This window comes from Castor canadensis, chromosome 17 (assembly GCF_047511655.1).
Source record: "Castor canadensis chromosome 17, mCasCan1.hap1v2, whole genome shotgun sequence".
Taxonomy (NCBI): domain Eukaryota; kingdom Metazoa; phylum Chordata; class Mammalia; order Rodentia; family Castoridae; genus Castor; species Castor canadensis.
Window position 1 is genome coordinate 7,059,387 of NC_133402.1, and position 22,238 is coordinate 7,081,624.

Here is a 22,238-nt window from a genome sequence, read left to right on the forward strand (position 1 = left end):
CACGAGACTGACCGCCCCAAGCTGTGGGTTGTGGTTCTGAGGACAGTTCCTGCCACTAACTCTGGCTGCCCACTGCTCCTCTCCTCTTGGGGGTCTCCCAGGGACCAACCTACCCACATGAAGGACAAGAGGGTCCCTACATCCAGAAGATTCAACTAACCTTTCCACAGTGGGTCCCTGGCCGCAGACTCACCCCGGGGGCTTCCCCACTGAGGCCCAGGACTCGACCAGAGACACACACACGATAGACAGCCTAGCACAGGAGGGGATCCTTCACCACCCAGTACCTGGACCCCAGGCCTCCACACCCTCCCCAGCTGCCTCAGCGTCCTGTGAGGTCCCAGGCGGCAGCTGAGCTGGGGGGACTCGGGGGCTTGAGCCTCCCCAGAGAAGCTGCACTTGGAGGGGGGAGTGTGACTAGCTCGCTGTGCACCGTGCCAGGTTACCTAACCTCTCTGATCACCCTTAACATCACCAAGGGGCAGAGGTGAGAATGATAAAGGTGCTGAGGGGCACCTGGACCTCGTGCTTACAGAACTGTGACGGGCAGACATGATCGGGGTTATTTATTTCAGGTGATGTGGGCTCAGCACACCCTCAGCCTCTTGTCACACACACATAGCCCAGTGGGCAGCCGGACAGCAGGACAACAGCACTTGGCCTGAGCTCAGTCCACCAGGGTCCCTGCCTGGCCTCTACCGAACATCTTTGAGGAAGAGGAGGCCACAGGCCACCACCAAGCTGGGTCCATGAGGCCCCGGCGGACCAGGGCTTGTCCAGGCTCAGATGGGCTGGTCCTGCCCACGTCTCAGGTGGAGCACACGCGCAGATGCCAGGAAGGCCGCCGCGGTGAGCAGCTCGGAGATGAAGCTGATCCAGCCCAGGGCCAGGGACCAGCCGAAGTGGATGTCCACCTGGTCCAGCAGGGTCCCCTCCTCCAGGACGCACAGCGCTGCGCGGAAGGCGGCCGCCGAGTACGCGATGTACACGCTGATCCCAGCCAGGGTCACCAGGGCTGCGGGAGGAGCTGGAGGTCACCACCTCCCTGGCTGGGCCCTCCTGCCCTCCCCTCCTCCCCCTTCTCCCTCCTCCTCCTCCTCTCTCTCCCCCTCCTCCCCTCCCTCTTTTTCCCCTTCTTCCCCCTCCTCTCCTCTGCTCTCTTCTCTCACCTTCTTCCTTCTCCATCTCCTCCTCCTCCCTCTGCTCTTCCCTCCCCCTCCTCCCCTCCCTCTCCTCTTCCTTCCCCCTCCTCTTTCTCTCCCCCCACCCACCCAGCCCTGGGGCCTCCCCAGCGTCCCAGTCCCCATCCCCCTGTGGAGCCTTTGCCCTGCTGGCCACCCTGCCTGGCGCCCCCGCCTTCCCTCCTACCCCAGGGAGCCGGTCCTCCCTCCCGTCTAATCTCCAGCATCTTCTCCTGGAGGAGCCCCAGCAGGTTAAACCTTAGCTCACCACACAAGGCCACCCCAGCCCCAGGTCACAGCTGCAGTGTCACAATGTCACATTCCCGTTTGTCATTGCTCCATCAAGGCCTGACTCCCTGCGGGCTGCGGGGCCCAGAGAACAGAAGCCACCTCTACTTTGTGAGTCCCCAGCACTCAAACCGTGCCACCTGCCATGGGTCTCAGGATGGCATGGTCCAGGACAGCCGCCACGGGCAAGGTATGGCTTTTAACGTGGAAGTTTCATTTAATTAACAAGTCAGCCCCCGTTGTGGGCACTGGCCACACCAGCTTGGTTCATGGCCTCCCATGGCACAGCGTGGACTGGACAATTTTGCCATTCCAGAAAGTTCTACCCCGGGCTTGAGAATGACCCCTCTGTGGGGTCTGTGTGTGTGGCATTTGCACTGTCTTTCTCTTTTTAATAAGGAAATGTTTGGAATCCACACAGGGAGCGAGGGAGTGCGAAACGGTCAGCTGAGCGGGGTCCTGTTTTCTTTAAATCAAACAAAAAGAACTAACCTGACCAGGGTCTGTGCTGCCTGGTGTTTGCTTTGTTTTATTTTGTGTCGTGGATTTTTTCTTTTTCTTGATTTGTTTGTATGAAACAGGGCCTCACACTCACCATCGTCCTGCTTCAACTTCCAGAGTGCTGGGATTACAGACGTGCGCAATCACACCTGGTTATACTGTGTGTCCTTTGCCCAGCAACTCCCCAGTCCCAGCCCTGGCCTCCCATGACCAGTGTTTTATCCCCTGCTGCTCTGAGGTCAGCTTGTTTGGACTCCACACCTGGGTGACAGCGGGTGGTGTCTGACTCTCTGTGCCTGCTCTTTCCTGTTTTTTCATCATCATCCTTCCTGCCCTGGCTAATGGGCAGGAAGGAGGAGGGATGGCCAGGCCAGGGTCTCTTGCCAGCTCACAGCCCCAGGCTGGAAGCTGTCATGAGTTCAGGCCGAGTTGACACAGCTCTGTTGTAGATGCAGAGAAAGTGGTTCCTGAGCCTGCCGCCTCCCCTGGCTCCATCTTGGGAGACAGAGACCCCAGACCCTAGGCTGGAAACCACTGTGCCTTCCAGATGGTAGCACAGACAGGGAAACTGAGCCCCAAGAGGAGGTGGGCTGCCCACCTCACAGAGGTTGTATGCACACCACTCGCCACCCATGCAACTTTGGAGACTGGCCCCATGGGGTGAGCACCTACCTCCAAAGAGGAAGAGGGTCCCCGTGAGCAGCAGAAGGAGGTAGGCTCGAAGGAGGAAGCTCAGAAATCCCGTCATCCCCCCAAACACCATCAGGATCAGGCTGAGTGGCAACAGAATCACGAACGTCCCATGCATGGCTTGGAACAGACACAGAGAGAACACCAGCAGACTCAGGTTACTAACATTGAGCATTCAATCAAAAACATTTACTAGGCACTCACAATGGGCCAGCACCTGATGCTTTGGGCGGGGGCAGGGGGAGGGGCCAGAAATTACTATTCGTACAATTACCACTACTTCTAACATCCGGCATTCGATCAACAAACATTTACAGGGCACTCACGATGCTGGGGAAATTGACAAATCCTACAATTACCGCTAGTACTCTAATGATGGTGATACTAACTACAGGAGTGGTTGAGCCTCGCCATGAGCAACGTCTATGCTCTCCTTGAGCACTTGAGCTCACTTGATCTCATGTTAGTATTTGCTGATTTGCTCGGTGAGAACTCAGGAAAGGATAAACCAAGATCTCACTCTCACAGGGTGACATTCTAATGAGTAAACAAGTGATGACATGGACAGACAGTGACAAGCACCAGGGACCAGGAATGAGGCACAAAGGAGGTAAAACCAACAGCACCACTGGGGATGGATGACCTTTGAATAAGGACCTGATGGAGATGAAGGATGGAGAGTGTGGCACTTGGAGCCAGAAAAGAGAGACTCAGGGAAGAGTGGATCCTGGAGCCTCCAAAGCCCTTGGAAGGATTTAGATTCTCTGTGACTGAAACTGGAGCCACCAGACAGAAGAGTCCAGGGTCACGTTTGTATTGACAGCAGACAGCAGAGGGCTGCAGCAGGTGGAAGGGTGACTTCCAAAACTCATGTCCCCAGGGAAGCTGTGAAGGTGGCCTTATTGAAAACAGTGTCTTTGCAGATGTTAAGGACCTTGGGAGGAGAGCATCCTGGTTAGAGGGGTCTCACATGCCATGAGCTGGTGTACTTTGAAAACAGGGAGTGACATGGACGAGGTGACGAGGGGATGTGATACTGGAGTAGAGTATCACTCTTTCTGCTTGGAGTGAGGCAGCTATAAGCCGAGGACTGCTGACACCAGCAGCCCACAGGAGAGAGGCAGGACAGACTCCCAGAGCCTGTGGTACAACCAAGCCTGCTGATGGCTTGACTTTGGACTTGATGCATGCAGAACATGGGAGAATGTGTTTCTCTAAAGGTCATTTGTTATGTCAGCACAAGAAGACCAAGAGGGCGGACAAAGGCGGAAGTGGGGAGGTCATTGGGGGATTCTTGCAATGACCCCACCACAGGACACTGGTGGGTGAACCAGGATGGGGACAGGGGCAGAGGAGAAGTGTCAGATTCTAGAATAGTTTAAAGATGAAATGGGCCACAGCTGTGATGAGTGTGTGAGGGAAAGGAGAGTGGATGCAGGGCTGAGCCACTGCCGAGAAGGGGAGGTGGGGGAGGAAGAGGAGGTCAGCGTGGGGTGTGATGTGCACCCCAGGCACAGCTGTTAAGGACATGGGTGTCTACAGCAGACCACAGCTCAGTGAGGCATCTGGGACCTCACTTGGCCTGAGAACACGGGAGGTCTCCAGGAGAGAGGACAGGGATAGAAATAAGAGAGGAAAGCTGAGCCCCCCCCAAGGACTCTAGCAGGTGGGGTGAGGAGGGCTGGGGAGGGGAGGGATGAGACAGGGGGAGACCTCCCTCCCCGGCCCCAGGAGTCCAGCCCGGTCCATCAGTCTCCCTTGCTCGACAACCACTGCCGGTGGAGCATCAGCTCAGAGTTGCAAAGATGTTTGAAGTTCAGTTCCCTGGCAAGCTGAGGACAGTGACGTGACAGGTAAGAGGTGAGCGGATGAGTGGGTGGAGGCGACCAGAGAAATGGCAGCCCTGAACCGAGCTCCATCCCTGCCCCCGTTCCAGCCCCATATCACGGGTGTTCCTTGAGTTGGAGGCACATGGCTCATTTCACCCTCATGGGTGTTTTTTGTTGTTGTTTTGGTTTGGTTTTTGGCAGTACTGGAGTTTGAACCCAGGACCTTGGCCTTGCTAGGTAGGCGCTCTGCCACTTGAGCCATGCCCCAGCCCTGTCTTCACCAATTTTTTATATCTCATTTTACCCTCAAATAATTCATATCCCATTTTATACACCTGGAAACTGAGGCAGAAAAACTCGAGCAACTCAGCCAAATTCTCACAACTGGAAAGTGGTGGCACCAGGATTTGGACCCCGGCGAGGACAACACCTCTATTTTTCAGTAGGACCCTGGGTGGAAAGAGGGTGAAACCTGGTAAGGGGCCCAGGTCTACACAGCAGAAATCAACGGGCCCTGGTCCTTGAGGGTGATGCCTCCCCACCGCTACAGAGCAAACTGACTTCTCGTGTGCATCTCTGCGTCTCCTTCCCCGCCTCTAAACACTACCATCAGATTAAACGCCCTCTGAATGCCCCACAGTGAGGATTAAATGTCCACGCAAGGGCCACTTCCAAACCCCAGCTGTGGAGTCAAGTTCATGTAGTGAACATCTCACCATCTGGCCCTGGGCTGCCTGCTGACGTCACGCATCTTATGCTGGTGTTGATTCTGTGAGCCGTGCACTCTTGCCCCCATCTCCTGGATGTGAGGATGGAGGTTCTGAGGGACTGAGTGGCTTACTCCAAGCTCTGTAGTCACAGGCCATGTTCGCGTGCTCTAAAAAACCTCTGGCCCTAAGGTCCAACTTTTCAGTAAAGTCATTCTGAGGTTCCTCCTTTCTTATTTCCTAGAAATTACCATATTTTTGTGCATTGTAGCCACACTGGGAAGCTAAAATTCATTCATTCTTCCATCCATCCAGCCAGCCATTCATCTATCCATCCATCCTTCATTCATTCCATCCTTCATTCATTTATCCATTTATTCATTTATCCATCTATCTATTCAGCAACTCATCCATCCATCCATCCATCTGCCATCTTTCCATCCTCCATTCATATCCATTCATCCATCTAGCCTCCATCCATCTAACCATCCATCCATACTCTATTCATTTATCCATCGTTCATTCATTCATCCATTTATTTATCCATCAGCCATACATTCACTTATCCATCTATCCTCCATGTATTTATTCATTCATCCATCTAGCCTACATCCACCACCCATCCATCCATACTTTATTCATCTATCCATCCATCCATTCATCCATCCATCCATCCATTCATCCATCCATTCATCCATCCATTCATCCATCCATTCATCCATCCATTCATCCATCCATCTATCCATCCAACCAATTGGTCAGTAAATCCCAGTTGAGCGCTCTCCATGTCCCAGGACCTCTGCTAGAAACTCAGGGAAACAAATGCACATGAGGAGACAAAACCTCCCTCATTAAGGGACCCATAGCTTGGAAGGAGAGACAGAGAAGTAACAAAGACACCTTCAATGCCAGGTAACAAATGCCAGGATTCGATGACTATGGGAGCTGGTGGGGACAGAGGAGGCACTTGGCTGTGTGGACAGGGCATGAGGAACTCCTTCCCAGGAGGATGATGCCGAGTTTTTCCTGAAGGATGACAAGAAAGTATTCATTTTCATACCTATCCTGTTGCCAAAAGGATTTAAAAAAACTCAGTGCCCCACCCAGCTCATGGTTAACAACCAATAAGTATTTGGTAAACAAATGGCTGGTGAAAAAGAGCTTTGCAGTTGTTTCCCTTTCTTCCTTGGTTGTCAGGAAGCTCAGAGAAAAAGTGGTAGTAAATGTTTAGAACTTGAGATCTTAGACTTCCTCTTTCCATCCCCCTCTTCCTCATTCAACACCACACTCGGCTGTGTAGACAGGGCATGAGGAACTCCTTCCTAGAAGGAATGATGCAGAGGTGACTAGGAACAGATGAGGTCATAGGCTGGAGCCCCCATGATAGAACCCTTGGGGCTTTATAAGAAGAGAGAGAGAGCTGGGCATGGTGTAATCCCAGCTACACGGGAGGCATAGGTAGTATGGAGGGCTGAGGTCAACTCAAGCAAAAACGCAAGACTCTATCTGAAAAATAAAGAAACCAGGGCTGGATTCGGGGGGTGGCTCAAGTGGTAGAGCTCTTACCTGGCAAGCATGAGGCCCTGAGTTCAAAACCCAGTACCACCGAGAAAAAGGAGGAAGAGGAAAAACAAGGTGTAGACACAACTCAAGTCCTCTGGCTGTCACCTCAGGTCTCTGTCAGCAAGAAGTCATCACCAAACAAGGTCCCTTGACCTCAGTCCTCCAGTACTGTGAGCCCAAATAAACTTCTTTTCATTGAAACTCACCCAGAACTGTGGAAGTGTGTTACTGGCATCAGAAAAACGACCAATACCAGTAATAAAAACAGCAAAGGTAAGAATTCAGTCTCTGACCTCCATTGCGATCACACCACTTTGTTTTCAGTCCTTCCCCTTCCTTCCAAAATGCCAGCAACCTTTGGCAAGTCAAAGAAAGAAGACTGAACCCCCTCCCAGAACTGCAAGGAATGAAATGTGATCGTGCAGGACCAGGCCTGTGGCCCAAGCTTCCTCCTTCCTCCTTCCTTTCTTCCTAAGAAGAACCCTTGGGCTGGACATGCAGCAGTTGAAGCAAAAACCTGGCCCTGTCAGCTCGGCGCCCCTGCCTGGCATCACCCCCAGACTGTGGCCAAGAGATGAAATCATTTCTCATGTAGAAATTAATGAGATTTCCTGGAGGCGGCTGGGCCCCAGAGGCCCCACTCGCGCCATGCAGCCCAGCCGCAAGCTGATTTCATACATGTTCAATTAAATGTCTGGGCAAGAACGAAGTCCCCGTGGGAGAGTTGTAAAGTCTCCTGCTGTAATTTGGTTTTGCTTTTTGTGTGCGTGTGCCTTATTCTCTGTGATTTTTTTTTTCTTTTTCAGGACTGTGCTCTTAGAACATGAATATTGATTCTGAGTTTTCTTCTACTTGGAAATGCACCCATCTCAAACCACACCTCTGAGTGTGCTTGGGGAAGATGCTCCCCTTTGGGGCATGGGTGTGATAAGGTGATAAATTTTAGGAGGCTAAGATGTGTGAGAGATAGTGGGTATGTCCTCGTGGGCCGGAAGTGGGGTAAGCAGTCAAAAAAAATCACTTAATATGATATACAAGCTGTGTGGCTTTGGACAAGCTACTAGACCACTCTGAGCCTCAGCAATAAATTAACAGTGAGACTGCCTGCTGATCCGACAGGACTTATTAAATTCAGTAGATGAGAGTTGGTAGAGAACCTTGCCTACCAAATGCAAGGCCATGAGTTCAAACCCCAGTACTACTTAAAAAAAAAAAATCAGCAGACGAATGGAGTGTGTCTACTGTGAACCAGATCCATGTTGAGCACAGTCCAGGAACAAAAATTAATACATGTCAGACAGTTCCTTCCTGTGGATCTATTGATGGAGTCTCCACATAGCTCAGAATTCAATAGCTCAGACGTCAACAGTCACATACCAGACCTAGTCAGGGTGAATCAGGGCACCTGGTCTCTCCACATATCCATCCATTGTTACAGGAAACGTTTGCAACACTGCCACCTGTGCTCCCAGGACTCCAGGGTCAGTGCCAATGGTTGGCTGAGAGGCAGAGCAAGTTGCCAGCAGCCATTTCTGAGGATTGTATGTTGAAGATTAAATATGTTAAAATAGCCATCCTAGCCGGGCGCTGGTGGCTCCAGACTGTGATCCTAGCTTCTTGGGAGGCAGAGATCTGGAGGATCGCAGTCACCCAGGGCAAACAGTTCCAAAGATCCCATCTCCAAGATAACTAAAGCAAAATGGACTGCAGGTACGGCTCAAGTTGAGCGCCTGCTTTGCAAGCACAAAGCCCTGATTTTAAATCCCAGTCCCACAAAAAAAAAAAAAAAAGCCAAGTGCAGCTCAAATCAAAAGCCCTACTTGAGTTTTTTGTTTTTTTTTTTTTCATTTTTCTTTTATTATTCATATGTGCATACAAGGCTTGGTTTATTTCTCCCCCCTGCCCCCACCCCCTCCCTTACCACCCACTCCACCCCCTCCCGCTCCCCCCCTCAATACCCAGCAGAAACTATTTTGCCCTTATCTCTAATTTTGTTGTAGAGAGAGTATAAGCAATAATAGGAAGGAACAAGGGGTTTTGCTGGTTGAGATAAGGATAGCTATACAGGGCATTGACTCACATTGATTTCCTGTGCATGGGTGTTACCTTCTAGGTTAATTCTGAGTTTTAATGTTGTGATTATTGCTCTGTGTGTGTGTGTCACTAGGGATTGGACCCAAGGTGTCCCACACACACTAGGCAAGCACTCTACCACTTGATTTATGCCTTGGCGCTTTTGTTTATATTTTGTTTGTGAGGTAGGTTCTCAATAACTTTGCCCAGGCTGACCTCAAACTCCCGATCCTCCTACCTCCACCTCATGAGTAGCTGGGACTGCAGGCATGTACCACCATGGCTGGCCCTCATTACTACTTTTTAAGCTGTCAAGATGAAATACTGCACATGAAATTTTATAAACCTCCAGTAACACAGGAATAGTGTTACAGCTCAACTCAGATCCGAGACCATGAGACCTGATCTCCATTTGACACCAAGCCTCTCAAGAGCCTTTGGGATGAAGAAAAAGAAAGAAGCAGTCGATCCCCACCCCCTAATCCGGAGCTGGCCTGGAGCGGAGAGCCAGCTGTGGTGTTGTCCTGGATGTGACCTCAGTGCTCCAACAGCAGATGAGGCCATCTGAGATGTGACTCGGGGAGGCCTGTGCTATCTGAGCACAGGAACAGATGAGGTCTCCAAGCCACCCACAAAAATCCCAAGCATGGCCTTCTTCCAACTAATATGGCTGCTGGTTTTTCATCAGTCCCTGTCCTACCTTTGCTCATGTGCCTCCCTGAAGGCAGAATTTCCTGAGATGCTCAGAGCAGTCCTCACTTACACTACCAAGTCCACAGCAAACTCTGTCTCCTCAGAACTGTGCCAAAATAACCCTATCGGCTCCCAAATCCTGACATCCTCTCTGACAACCTCTCACCTCGATGCCTGCAGTTCTGTGCTGTGTCTTCCCATGTTGCCATGAGCCATGAGCCCTCTTGTTCAGCTTACAGGTGTCCTACGTGGTCTAAAGGGCTGCCCCAGGCATGGGGCAGGGGATGATGGGAGGGGGGCAGGGGCAGGGGAAATCAAAAGCCAGCAAGGCCCAGGAAATTTGCTTCTCTTGATGTATTTTCACACAGCCTGCAACGGTCAATAATTTGCACACACAGTGGGGGATGTAATGGAAGCTCCGTGTGCTGGGTGAGGACGGCTGGATTAGTGAAGGAGAGAGAGGGAGAGGTACAGACTCAGGGAGAGAGGGTGGTTAACTTTAACACTGGAGCAGGGCTCATTATGTGTGTTTTGATCATTTATTGTGTGCAGTACTTGGGTGTAAGTATTGCAGAGGGACAAAGTTAAATCAGATGTGAATCCTGCCTTCTCAGAAGTTGTAATTTAGAAAGCATGGTCAGACACACATTAACTATCTCAAGAATCAGACAGCCATGAGTGAATTCAGAGATTCTAGGCTAAGTCAACATATTAGAGAACCTCAGATTGAGACAGAGACCCATAGGAGAAAGCTGGGTATTGGGGTCAAGTCCAAGTTCAGCTCTGACAAGCTGCCTCTCTGACCCTCAGCTTCCTCACCTGGCAAACAGGAATGGACCCGACTCATTGTGGTGTAAGCACCAACCACACCAGGTGATGTGGGCTCAGGCTCCACCCTCGTCATGGACACCTTGCTTTTCCTTTACTCAGAAAATCTAATCACATCCCCCGACTCCCCCAGAGCAAGGTCCCCAGCAATGCTCTGCCATGATGGTCCAGCACGACTCACAGTTCCATTCCTGATTCCTGGTCCCACTCTCCATTGTCACCTCCTGTTGGTGGTCCTGCAAAGGACATGTTGGGGTCCTGGATTTAAGGGCCACCAGACACAATTACTTACCACGTCGTGACCATGGGCAAATCCCTTCACCTTCATGAGCCCCTCCTTCCTCATCTGTGAGAAGGGGACGCTGACCCCTCCCTGCCTTGTTTCCAAAAACACCCAGGCCACTTGCATTCAACACCTGAGAGTCCCTAATAAGGACCATGCTGTGGTCTGGACTGGCCTAGGTCCCACCATCCTGGAGCTCACGGCCTAGTGCAGGAGAGGTGGGGGACAAAGGACATCACTGCAGACTGTGACCTGACACAAAGGAAATAAGCAAGATAAGCAGAAGAGCTGGTGGGTGTGAGCAGGTGCTGATTCTTCCATAAGGGGGCTATATTTATATCTTGTGGCTGCCATAACAAATTGTCACAAATTGGATGGCTTAAAAGCAGCAGAAACTTATTCTCTGAGTTTTGGAGTCCAGTAGTCTGAAATGAAGGTGTCAGCAGGTCCATGTTCCTGCTCAGGTTTCCAAGGAAGAAACCTCTTCAACTTTTTCACAGCTGTCGGCAATCCTTGGCTTGTGGGAGCATCCCCCAATCTCTACCTCCACCTTTTTTTTGTTTGTTCTTTTTATTGTCCTGTTTGTTTGCTTCATTTTTTTTTTGACCCAAGTCTCACTCAAACTCTCAGTCCTCCTGCCTCCACCTCCCAAGTGCTGGAATTACAGGTGTGCACCACCACACCCAGCTTCCACCTCCATCTTCTCTTCTCTCCTCTTTGCTTCTCTTCTTTTAAGGACTCCCAGTGGTCAGGGGATTTAGGGCCAATCAGTTAACCCAAGATGATATCATCTCAAGATCCTTAAGTGCATCTGCAATGGTGCTTTTTCCACATGAGGTCACAGCCACAGATTCTGGGGCTACAGATAGGAATACTCATGACCACACTAGCATGTGTGGATGGTATTTAGTAGAGGCAGTCACACATGGCACCAGTAGGAGCTCAACAGATGACAGCTATGATTATTGTACAGCATTATCATACCCACGAGTATTATTCAGTATTCACACACTCAGGATAAGTGCCCCCCAAAGGCCTAGTAGAGGCTTGGCCCCCAGCGTGGCCCTATCAGGAGGTGGTAGAAACAGCAAGGGAGGGGCGGCTTAGGGATGGAGGCAGGGCTTAGGGATGGAGGTAGGGCTTAGAGATGGGGGTGGAGTTTTTAGATGGGGCAAGGCTTGGGTGGAGGCGGGGCTTTGAGATGTGGGTGCTTAGAGATGGAGGCAGGGCTTAGGGATGAAGGCGTGGCTCAAGCTGTTAGCACCTGGCTTGCAATCACAAGGCCCTGAGTTTCAACTCCAGTACTGCCAAAAAAAAAAAAAAATACCACTAAGTCGCAAGCCTTATTGGGAGGTTTTAGGTCATTGGGGGCATGGCCAGAGGATTGCGGGACCCCAGTCTCTTTTTCTTTCTCACATTCTGGCTATGAGGTGACATTCCCACCGTGAGTGCTGTTACACTCCCAAAGCCATGTGACCAGTTGATCATGGACTGAAGGCCTCAAAACTGTGAGCCACAGCCAGGTGTGTTGGTGTCTGCCTGTAATCCCAGCACTCAGGAGGCTGAGGCAGGAAGATCATGAGTTCTTGGCCAGCCTGGGCTACATAGCAAGACTTTGTCTCAAAAACAAAAACAAAAAAAAAAAGAAAGAAAAGAAAAGGGCTGGGGGCATGGCTCAAATGGTAGAGCACTTGCCTAACAAGAATGAAGCTCTGGGTTTAATCCCCAGTACTGGAAAAAAGAAAAAAAAATCTAGATAAAATAAGCTTCCTTTATAAGCTGATTGTGTCAGATATTGGTGATGCAGGACTGCCTAACAAAGAGTGCTAAATGGTGTTAAACTGCCCAAAATACTCAGTAACTTATTTTATTCCTCAATACATCCTGGTTTCTATCCACATTAGCATATTCTTCTTGCAGGCTATATAATATTCCTTAAAATGGATATACACATATAGATGAATATCTAGCCACTTCTCCATCCAAAACTTTGAGTATTTATCCTTTTTTGTGTGGGACTGAGATTTGAACTCTGGGCTTCACTCGTGCAAAGCAGACGCTCTACCACTTAAGCCAAACCTCCAGTCCATTTTGTTCTGGTTATTTTTGAGATAGGGTCTCACAAACTATTCACCTGGACTGCCCTCAAACCTCGATCCTCCAGAATTACAGGTGTGAGCCACCAGAGGCTGGCCCATCTTGTTTTTTTACTGCTTCAAAATGGCCTGGTAAATCTCCTCTTAGAAGACTCATATGAAAGATACTAGAAGTGGGATCAACTTTTTAAAATTTTAAATGTGGGCTTGGCTGTCAATGAGCACTCCAGAAAGGCCCCCCAAAGCCAGGCCTCCATCCCCCAAGAAGCTGAGACCCTGTATTTGACAGGTTTTTTTCATCACTGTGACAAATACCTGAAAGACAAAATTTAAAAGGAGGAAAAATGTTTTTCTGGCTCATAGTTTCAGAAGTTTCAGTCCATGGTGGACTGACTCCGTTGCTTTTGGGCCTGTGGCAAGGCATCATGGAGAAAGGCATGGGGGAGGAAACCTGCTCACCTTATGACAGCCAGGAAACAGAGAGCGAGAGGAAGGGTCTGGGGACAAGCTACACCTTTTGAGCCATGCCCCCCCCTTCCCTGAGAGACCTACTTCCTCCAACCAGGCTCCACCTCCTAACAGCCCATCAGGCTATGAACTCATCAATGAATAATCCATTGATGAAGTCAGTTGCCTCTTGAGCCAATCACCTCTCAATAGCGCCACCTGCTGGAGACAAAGCCTTCCACACATAAGCCTTTGAGGACATTCTAAATCCAAGCCATAACAGACCCCAGGTCCATGCTTCACTCCCTCTCTCCATCCCTCCCTGTCTACCTACCGCACAGCTCTGCATAAATCTCAGACAATTCCCCTCCTGGGCCCCAGCAGCCTCTTCCCTCTGCGTGTTATGTCCCCTGTCCCTTCTGTTTCTGTCCCTCACCACTTCCGCTCTCTGTTACACCAGGCATCGTGGGAGGGCTGGTGTTAATTTTCCACACAGCTGCAGCAGCTCTGCACCCAGAGAGACTGGAGAAGAGAGCCAGCCTTGTGATTTTCCAACCTCACCTCCTCTCTGCACCCAGGTCAGGCCACCAGCCCTCGGTCCAGTCTCTGCGGCTGGCCTGCTGTGCTGAGCAAAGCCTTTGACCTCATGGATCTGGCCCATATATCATATCAGACCATTCTGGCTATCCTCTTGGGCCATTAGGAGATGCAGCCAAGGAAGGGCCTGGAAAGAACAGGGATGCCCCTGAGAAGCAGTTTCTGCCCTACCTCCCTGCTGTTTCTGGACCACACCTGGCTCAGTCCTTGTCCTTTGCGCTTGCTGTTTGTCCTTGTAATGAAAGTCTCTGACTCCCTGTCTGAAGGAGGCAGTGTGAGGCAGCAGGACTCTGAAACACGCCCACCCTCCCCTAAGAAAAACAGGCTAGGAGCTCCTCCTTTGGGCTGCCATGGCCTCTGGTCTTTTTGAACTGAAATTATACTCAGAGTAGCCTCATTACAACAGGTAGAAGCAAACTGCCAGGGTTCGAACCCAGATCTGCCAGTTACTGTGCAAACTTAGGTAACTTGCCTAACCTCTCTGTGTCTCTGTTTCCTCACCTGCAAAGTTGGGGGCGGTACCAACAGTGCCTGCCTCATAGACTGGTATGAACACAAAATGCATTGATACCTGTAAAGAGCTCAGAACGGTGTTTGCACACGGCAACTTTCTTATCATATTCTATGCCAGGATATTCTACCCCTGCTGGAGGTGCAATAGGTATGGACTAAGCAAATAGATGGATTGCAATTTTATTAGCTCCACTTTACAGATGAGAGCTTGAGACTCAGAAAGGCAATATGAGTTAGCACAGGAGGAGGCATTGACTGAGTTCTTATTGTGTTGGGGGGGGCCCATTCTGAGGGATTTGCATGTGTGATGTCATTTCATTCCAGAACAGCCCATTTAGGGTGCAAGAGCCTCCTAAATAAGTCACACAAGTGGTTCTGTGGTAAACTGGAGTCCCCACTCCCTGTCTATGATGAGTCAATCCATCTGGGCTCGTGACTCAGCCTGGCCGATCAGCACATTCATTCCCCTTGGCTTCACTGAATGGCCCAGAACTAGGCCATTGATATGACCCAATCTGATCCAGTGAGAGACCTAGCTGGGGGCTTTATGGAATTACCAAGAAAAAGAAAGTCTTTTCTGGGCTGGAGGAGTGGCTCAGGTGGGAGAGTGCTTGCCTAGCAAACTCAAGGCCCCAAGTTCAAACCCCCAGTATGGCAAAAAATGAAAATAAATCTCTAAAAATAAAGAGGGAGACAAAAAAAAAAAAAAAAAAAACACCATACTGTTGAGGTGGGAAAGGACATAGCTGAAAACGGAGCCTAAGTAGAAGAAAGCAAAACTCACAGAAGAGAGCAAAGAAACAGCTGCACCCTATGGATCCCAGCCTACCAGACCTTTTCAGAAACATGGACCAGAAATTCCTCTTCTTAAAGCTGGCATAATTTCATTTCCTGTCACTTGCCACCAATGATATGGCTAGCCCTGTTGGTCCCCCTTGCCACCAAAACTCATTCCAGTCCCAAGTCAAAGAACCAAACCCATGACTTCCCCAGAGAGAATCTGGAAGGCAAAATCCCAACCCAGGTAGATTCTGCTGACATTTCCTCTGGACTCTGTCTCTGGCTGACATTGGTGAGGGTGTGGTACACCTGCTCATGAACCTGATGTGTCTGCTCACCTTCACTCCACAAGCTAGCCAGAGAGCACCAAGGAGGCAGGTTGGCCCATGGTTTGCCTACAGATCTCAGTCTGCCACGACAACTGAGTCGTGTGGTACACGACTGGGTACCAGGTGGTCTGCCTGCTTGAATTTGTTTGGAGGCAAAAATCCAAACCCTGGTCTGGAGAGAACTGTGGTGCTGGTCAACTGACTTCGCCTCTCTGGTTCTGCAGTGGGTCCTTAAAGGAAAGAATGTCTTTACATAATAAAAGAGTTTGAGGCCAAACTCAAAATTCATTTTGGGGAAAAAGGCATTCTGGGAAAAAAAGATCTCTCTGGAGATGATATGCAATGAGCACATGGTCCTAGGGGGCAGCCTGCCCTCTTTCTTGTATGAGACAATGGTAATAATGGCACCTCCTGCTTCTGGCCACACAAGGCTCCAGGCGCCACCCTGGGACCATTAACAGCACTTTTGCCTTTCATCCCCACAATAACCTTAGAAGATGAGACAACAGCTGTCCTCATTCTGCCTGTTGGGAGCTAAGGCTCGGAGAGATGTAGAAAATGAGCACAGCCACACAACTAGTGGGCAACAGAGCCAATGCTTAGACCTACATCTAAGGGAGAACACTTAAGTAGCCCAAGTGTGACTTTTGCCTGTTTCTACAAATCCTGGAACAAACAGTTGTTGCATTATCAAGTTTCAGACGGAAGCTAGCAGCCAGGCATGGTGGCACATGTCTGTAATCCCAGCAATCTGGAGGTTGAGGGACGAGAATTTTGAGTTCTACATCAGCCTGGGCTACGCAGCAAGACCTTGTCTAAAAAGAAGCCAGTTCAGTGCCAACCATAGATGGGAGAAAGTGACTGAATTCCAGTACCAAGCCAAGCTGTGGCTGCAAACAGAAGAATCCGGAATGAATGCAAAGGGAAGAGTGACTGGTTCTTTGTATCCAGCAAGCCACTCTTTTATACAGGACAGAGCTCCTGCAACAACCCACGCATCACGTGAGGTCCTCCACAAGTTCTTTTTTTGATGCATTTTCATTACACTTAATGGAAACCTAACCACATCCCTATGGATTTGACACCTCATTTTGATCAATATGGAAAATGAGGCTCAGAGACAAGACATTAACCCACAGATCCAGGATGGGTCTGACCTCATTTCCCTTACTTCAAACACAGAAATTCTTCATGATTCTTGAAACACTGGTCCAAGAACATCCAAAGTTCCTCCCAGTGCAGCTGGGATGCAGGACGGAGTGGGGGGCACCACCTCCCACACAACCCAGGTGTCTGGGGGGTGTCTCCTGAAGCATCTCCACATCTAAGAGGGACACACAGACAGATGTGTGAAGAAGCTCACAAGAGCTAGTGAGGAGTCTAGAAATTTTGTGGGCCAGTAGCCATCATGGAGGCAGCTTGAAATAGATCACAGTGAAAATCTTTATATCACTGAAATTGGGAAATGCACCAGACACTGTAGTGCACGCCTATAATCAGCTACTCAGAAGACGGAAACAGGATTATGAGTTCATGACCAGCATGGGCAGAATTAGCAAGACTCTATCATTAAAAAAAAATACATGCCAGTGGCTCACACCTATAATCCTAGCTACGCAAGAGGCAGGGTTCAGGAAGATTGAGGTTCAAAGCCAGCCCTGGGCAAATAGTTCTGAGACCCTGTCTCGAAAATACCCAACACAAAACAGGGCTGGTGGAGTGGCTCAAGTGGTAGAGCCCCTGCCTAGCAAGCTTGAGGCCCTGAGTTCAATCTCCAGTACTGAAAATAAAATTTAAACAAACAAAACAAAAGGGCTCAACATGGAACATGGCTCAAGTGGTAAAGCACTTGCATAGAATGTGCAAGGGCTGAGTTCAATTCCCAGTACTGAAAAAAAAATGATCCAAGTCAAGGCCTTTTTTGTTCAGTATTTCCCAGCACACCACTGGACATTAGAGAAACAGTTCTGATTCATTCATTCACTCATCCATTCATCCATTCATTCAAATATATGTATTTGTTTGTTACATAGTATAGCTTTCATTCACTCTTCTACTTGTTGAGCAAACTTTGATATTTGCCCTGCTATCTGCAACTTTCTGTACTAAATATTTAAAACTCAGCAATGCAAGAAGGCGTGATCCCTGTGATGCCGCAGGGCATTCACAGTCTAATGAGGGAGTCAGATTTTAACCCCTAAGAAGTCACACGACCTGTGCTATGAGTGGGCCCTCCCCAAGTCAAGCTGGTGGGACTGGAGCAGAGACTTCTCAAGTAGAGGGAACAGCAAGTGCACCGGCCTGCGGTAGGAGGGAAGTTGACATGCTCCAGGAACAGGCCCAAGGCTAGTGTAGCCAGTGGCGAAGGTGCCAGGGAAGAATAAGCCAGAAAGCGGGGATTCCAGGCCTTGTGGGACACATTAGGGACCCTCCCATCTTTACTCTTAGGAGTTGCAGCTTATAAGGGTGTGTACTGAAAGCTATTGAAAAAAGGGGGTGGGAGGTAAAGGGACAAGGGAACGTAATGGAAGGGGCTGAATGGACCAAAGTAAAGTAGACACAGCAGTGACACATAGAGAAACCCCTCTGAACATCAACTTAAATATTAATAACAAAAGACAGGATATAAAATAGGTACAGTGTGTAGGGGGGTACTTGTCAGAGGGGGAGGGTGAACAAAAGAAATGAAGGTAAGGAAATATGGTTGATGGATTTCATATACTTATATGAAATAGAACAAAGAAACCTCTTATAATTGCTTTAAGTGGGGCAGGGAGGGATGGAGGGGGAGAGACGGTGGGGATGATCTAACCAATGTACAATATAAACCTATTTGGAATTGTCACAACGAATATATCCTAATAAAAAAAAATGTTAAGAGTTGCATCTTCAAGCCTCAGGAAGTCTGTCTAAGGCTGTTTGTGTTATCCAAGGGTCTATGCATCTCAGTCCTCATTTCCTCATCAAATCCTCTCTATGGAACCTCTCTGTGCCTCAGTTTCCACATCGGAAACATGAAAGCAAAAACAGAGCTGACAGCTTCACAGGGAAGAAAACATGCAGATCACATGAGGACGTCGATGTAAAGCAGTTAGCTCCATGTCTGAATGGCCGTCAGCTTCACTCCCACTTCCACGAGGGTTTGTGCAACCCATTGCTCCCTCGTGCTCATTCTCCCATCTACTCTGAGTGGCTGGCATTGTGCCAGGCGCTGGGGAATCAGCCACCAACAAGGAAGATGCAGTGGCTCCTGGGGAGGGGCTGTTTCCAGCTTCCTAACTGAATTACCCCACAAGTGGTTATTGCCAAGCTGACACGGGGGTCTATGGATAAGACTTCTCCCTCATCTTCAGGTGTGGACACCTGCTCGGGCTTCCCGCTCTCTTTCAGGCTGCCTGTCACTCAAATGCAACTGCGTCCTTCCACGCCTCATCGCTCCCCACAGCTAGTCTGTGAGTGCCTGAGCCTAAATCACTGGTTGAATGAATCTTAACCTACACATTGCAGGGGGCTCGAGAGCCCCTCCCCCATGGTCTAACCCACTCCCTTCTCAAGCTCTGTGATCGGAAACCACCCCCAGCCACCTCTCCGCAGAGCTGTTTGAAGAAGGGCCCCAAACCTGCGGGGCCACCATCGCCCTCCCTGGACTCACTGAGAAGTTGTCGACTGGAGTCGCTGACCGTCACGTTCTCCTGCCAGAAGGGGTTCATCAGCGGCGTGCACTGGTTCTCCACTGCATGGGGTGAAGCAGTCAATAGACCCGAATCCTGGGGTTCTGTTCCCCCACACACACACACCCCAGCCCGCGATTTTGTTCCCACCATCGTCCTGGGTGCCCCACCCTAGAGGACAAGGCAAACAGCTGGGCACCTCCAGTAGGGTTTTTGCAGCCCCAGCCTTCGGCCCACCTTTCCCGCCGCACCCCTAGACTTTGCAATTTGGGCGTGGGGCTTGGGGGAGGGGTACGCGCCAAGCAACAGGTCCCAGGCGAGCAGGCACCGCGCAGGGGCGTCCGCGGCCACGGCTCCCAGCCCCCGGGGGACCCTTACCCCGGCAAGTCCGCCAGAGGCCCGAGTGGGAGCTCAGGGGCTCGGGCTGGCTGCGGTTGGCGTTGCCCAGCCGGTCCTGAGCCCCCGGGTCGCTCTTCTCCAGCCGTTCGGTGTCAATGATGTACCAGAAGTCCGTGCCGATGGCGGTCGCCAGCAGCACGAAGCTAAGCGCCCCGGTCAGCGCCGCCGCGCCGGCCAGCGCGCCCAGGTGCATCCGCATCGCGGAGCCGGGACCGACCCGGAGGCGCCGGTTCCGTTCCTGCGGCCGCCGCGAGTGCCCTGCGCCACCCCAGCCTCCCAGGCAAAGCTGGAACCCCGACCTTTGGACTTCGGGCGGGCTCAGACCCTGGCTCCGCCCTCACCCCCTCACCTGCGCGCTCAGACTTGCACGTTTTCCAAGCTTAGACCCAAGCCCCCAGCCCGCAGAGGCCTCTTCTACCTGAGAACCCCTCACCTGGGCTGGCCCACACTTCCTCCGCCTTCAGCCTCCTCGCTTAGCGCCCCACCCCCCCAGCCGGAATCCCACGCCCAGCCCTAGCATCTTCTTGCCCCAAAGTCTGCACCTTCCCCCAATCCACTACTCCTTCCACCTCCCTACCCCACTCTCCAGGAAGCCGCTCCCCACCCACCCTCACCCTTTCCACCCCAACCCTCCTGATTCTCCCCACACCGCCTCCGAGGTCCGCTCCCTCTTGCAGCCCTGTACACTGGGTCTTCCCTCCCCAGCCCTTCCCACATTTCCTGTTCCTGAGGACAGAATAGCAAATTCGCTGGATGGAGGGCAGTGCCCAGCAAGAGCTAAGAGGAGCACTGCCTTCCCAGCTTCTGGGAGAGTGAGAAGGATGAAGGCTTGACAATTCCTCCAGCGTTTGCAGATACTCTGCAATGACCCCACACACACAGCCTGCCTCCAGCCACAGTTACCCTGCTTCCAAAACCCACCTTCAAGTGATTTTTCTGAGCTGACTACAGGGAGAAAAGAGCAGATAAGATTTTATAAAAGTTCTTTAAATCATCTTCCCCACCAAAGCCTTTCTTCATCATTGTAGTCACCATCATCATATCATCACCACCACCATCACTACCATCATCACCATCACTGCCACCATCACCATCACTATCACCACCACCATCACTACCATCCTCATCACTGCCACCATCACCATCACCATCACCAATAACATCCCCACCACCATCACCAATACCATCCCCACCACCATCACCACCACCATCACCACTACCATCACCACCACCATCACCATCACCACCACCGCCATCACCACCACTGCCATCACCATTAGTACTATCACCATCTCCACCACCACCTCCACCTCCATCACCAACACCACCATCAAATCATCACCACCACCATCACCATCAACACCACAACCACCATCACCAACCACTGCCACCATCACCATTAGTACCAACTACCATCACATTACTTCTTTATCTTCACCAGTACCCTTACCAATTCCACCATCTTCCTCACCAGCACAAAACCTTTCATTCCTTCAAGAAATACTTCCTAAGTTTTCTGTGTGCCTGACACGAGGGTCTAGGTTAAGAACACAACCCAAACACAGCCTCTGCCCTAAGGAAGTGTATGGGGCCTCTCTCATACACTTGCTTTTTCAAGACAAGACTCCCCAAGAGAATGGCGATGGTGGTGGTAGTGATATGATGGTGATGGGTCATGTTTGTATGGCACACAGGGGGTAGGAAGAGAATTCCAGGTGCTGAAGATGGCTAGCACCTTGGGGACGCCATTACCAAAGGCCCCTTGAGACTTCCCTTCCAGTGGAGAGGTCAAAATCTTGGCAATCCTGTCTCACATTCTTATGGAACCTTCATGCAAAGCCCCAAAATTTGACAAGCTCTGCTAGAGTTGGGAAGAGACTCATTAAACAACGTGAGCGCAGAACCATTTGAGTGCTGTGAGGGAAAGTGGCGGCAAGGAGGTCTCCACTGGCTTCTCATGGTGCTGAGACATGAAGAATGTGTGAGCATTTCTTGCATCAAGAGTGGCTATCTGAAGGGTTTGGTAGTTGTAGGGAAACTGACAGAAGGCAGTCAGGGAGGGGCACATAAAGGGAGCAAGATGAGGATGGTAGGAAAGGAGGAGTCGTACAGATAACAGATCCATGAGAGTTTGGATTTTAATCTGAACCACTAAATGGTTTTGAGGGAAATGAAATGCTGTAACATGTTTGTAAAGACCTCAGTCTCTGTGCTAACCTTAGTGTGCATCACAGAATATAGGGAAACAGAAAGCAAGAAGGCCAGCTAGGTAGACATGTGATAGAAGTAAGGGATCCTGGGACCTAGCATGAGGTTGGTGGCTTGGTGAGCAGGAGAGGAGTGGACAGATTTATTTAATTGAGGGATAAAATTGATCTGGCTCGAGAACAGACTGGTGCTGAGAAAAATTCTGTTTGCAAATTCTTCCTTGGCAGCACCATCTGATCTTCATCATCATCCCCCTCATCCTTCCTCTGCAGCCTCGGCATGCTTGTTACCAAGGGAAAAACTACGCAAACTCTCTACTTCACTTGCTCCTCTCTGACTTCTTAAAAATCACTAATTTTGGAAGTCACACTGCTGGGCAATACATTATTAGTCTCCCACAAGCTTTGCTGTAGATAACACCTCTGACTGACACCACCTAATGAGTTAAAAATTGTTCAGCAGGGCTGGGGTTGGGATTTGGGGGTACAGCATTTGCTTAGCAAGCTCACTGCCCTGGGTTCAAACACCAGCACCAAAAAACCAAAACAAAGCTGTTTGGCAA

The 22,238-nt window shown here is 50.4% G+C and overlaps 1 protein-coding gene across 1 annotated transcript; it reads right to left on the reverse strand.

The window, feature by feature from the left end:
• Nucleotides 1-561: 561 nt before the first annotated feature.
• Nucleotides 562-19,911, reverse strand: Tmem114 (transmembrane protein 114). Its single transcript, XM_074059275.1, has 4 exons — nt 19,448-19,911; nt 19,051-19,131; nt 2,643-2,780; nt 562-1,015 (listed from the first exon to the last, which is right to left on the reverse strand). Exons 1-4 carry the CDS (start codon nt 19,665-19,667, stop codon nt 783-785), a joined length of 672 nt encoding a protein of 223 aa, XP_073915376.1. The 5' UTR covers nt 19,668-19,911; the 3' UTR covers nt 562-782.
• Between the last annotated feature and the right edge of the window lie 2,327 nt (nt 19,912-22,238).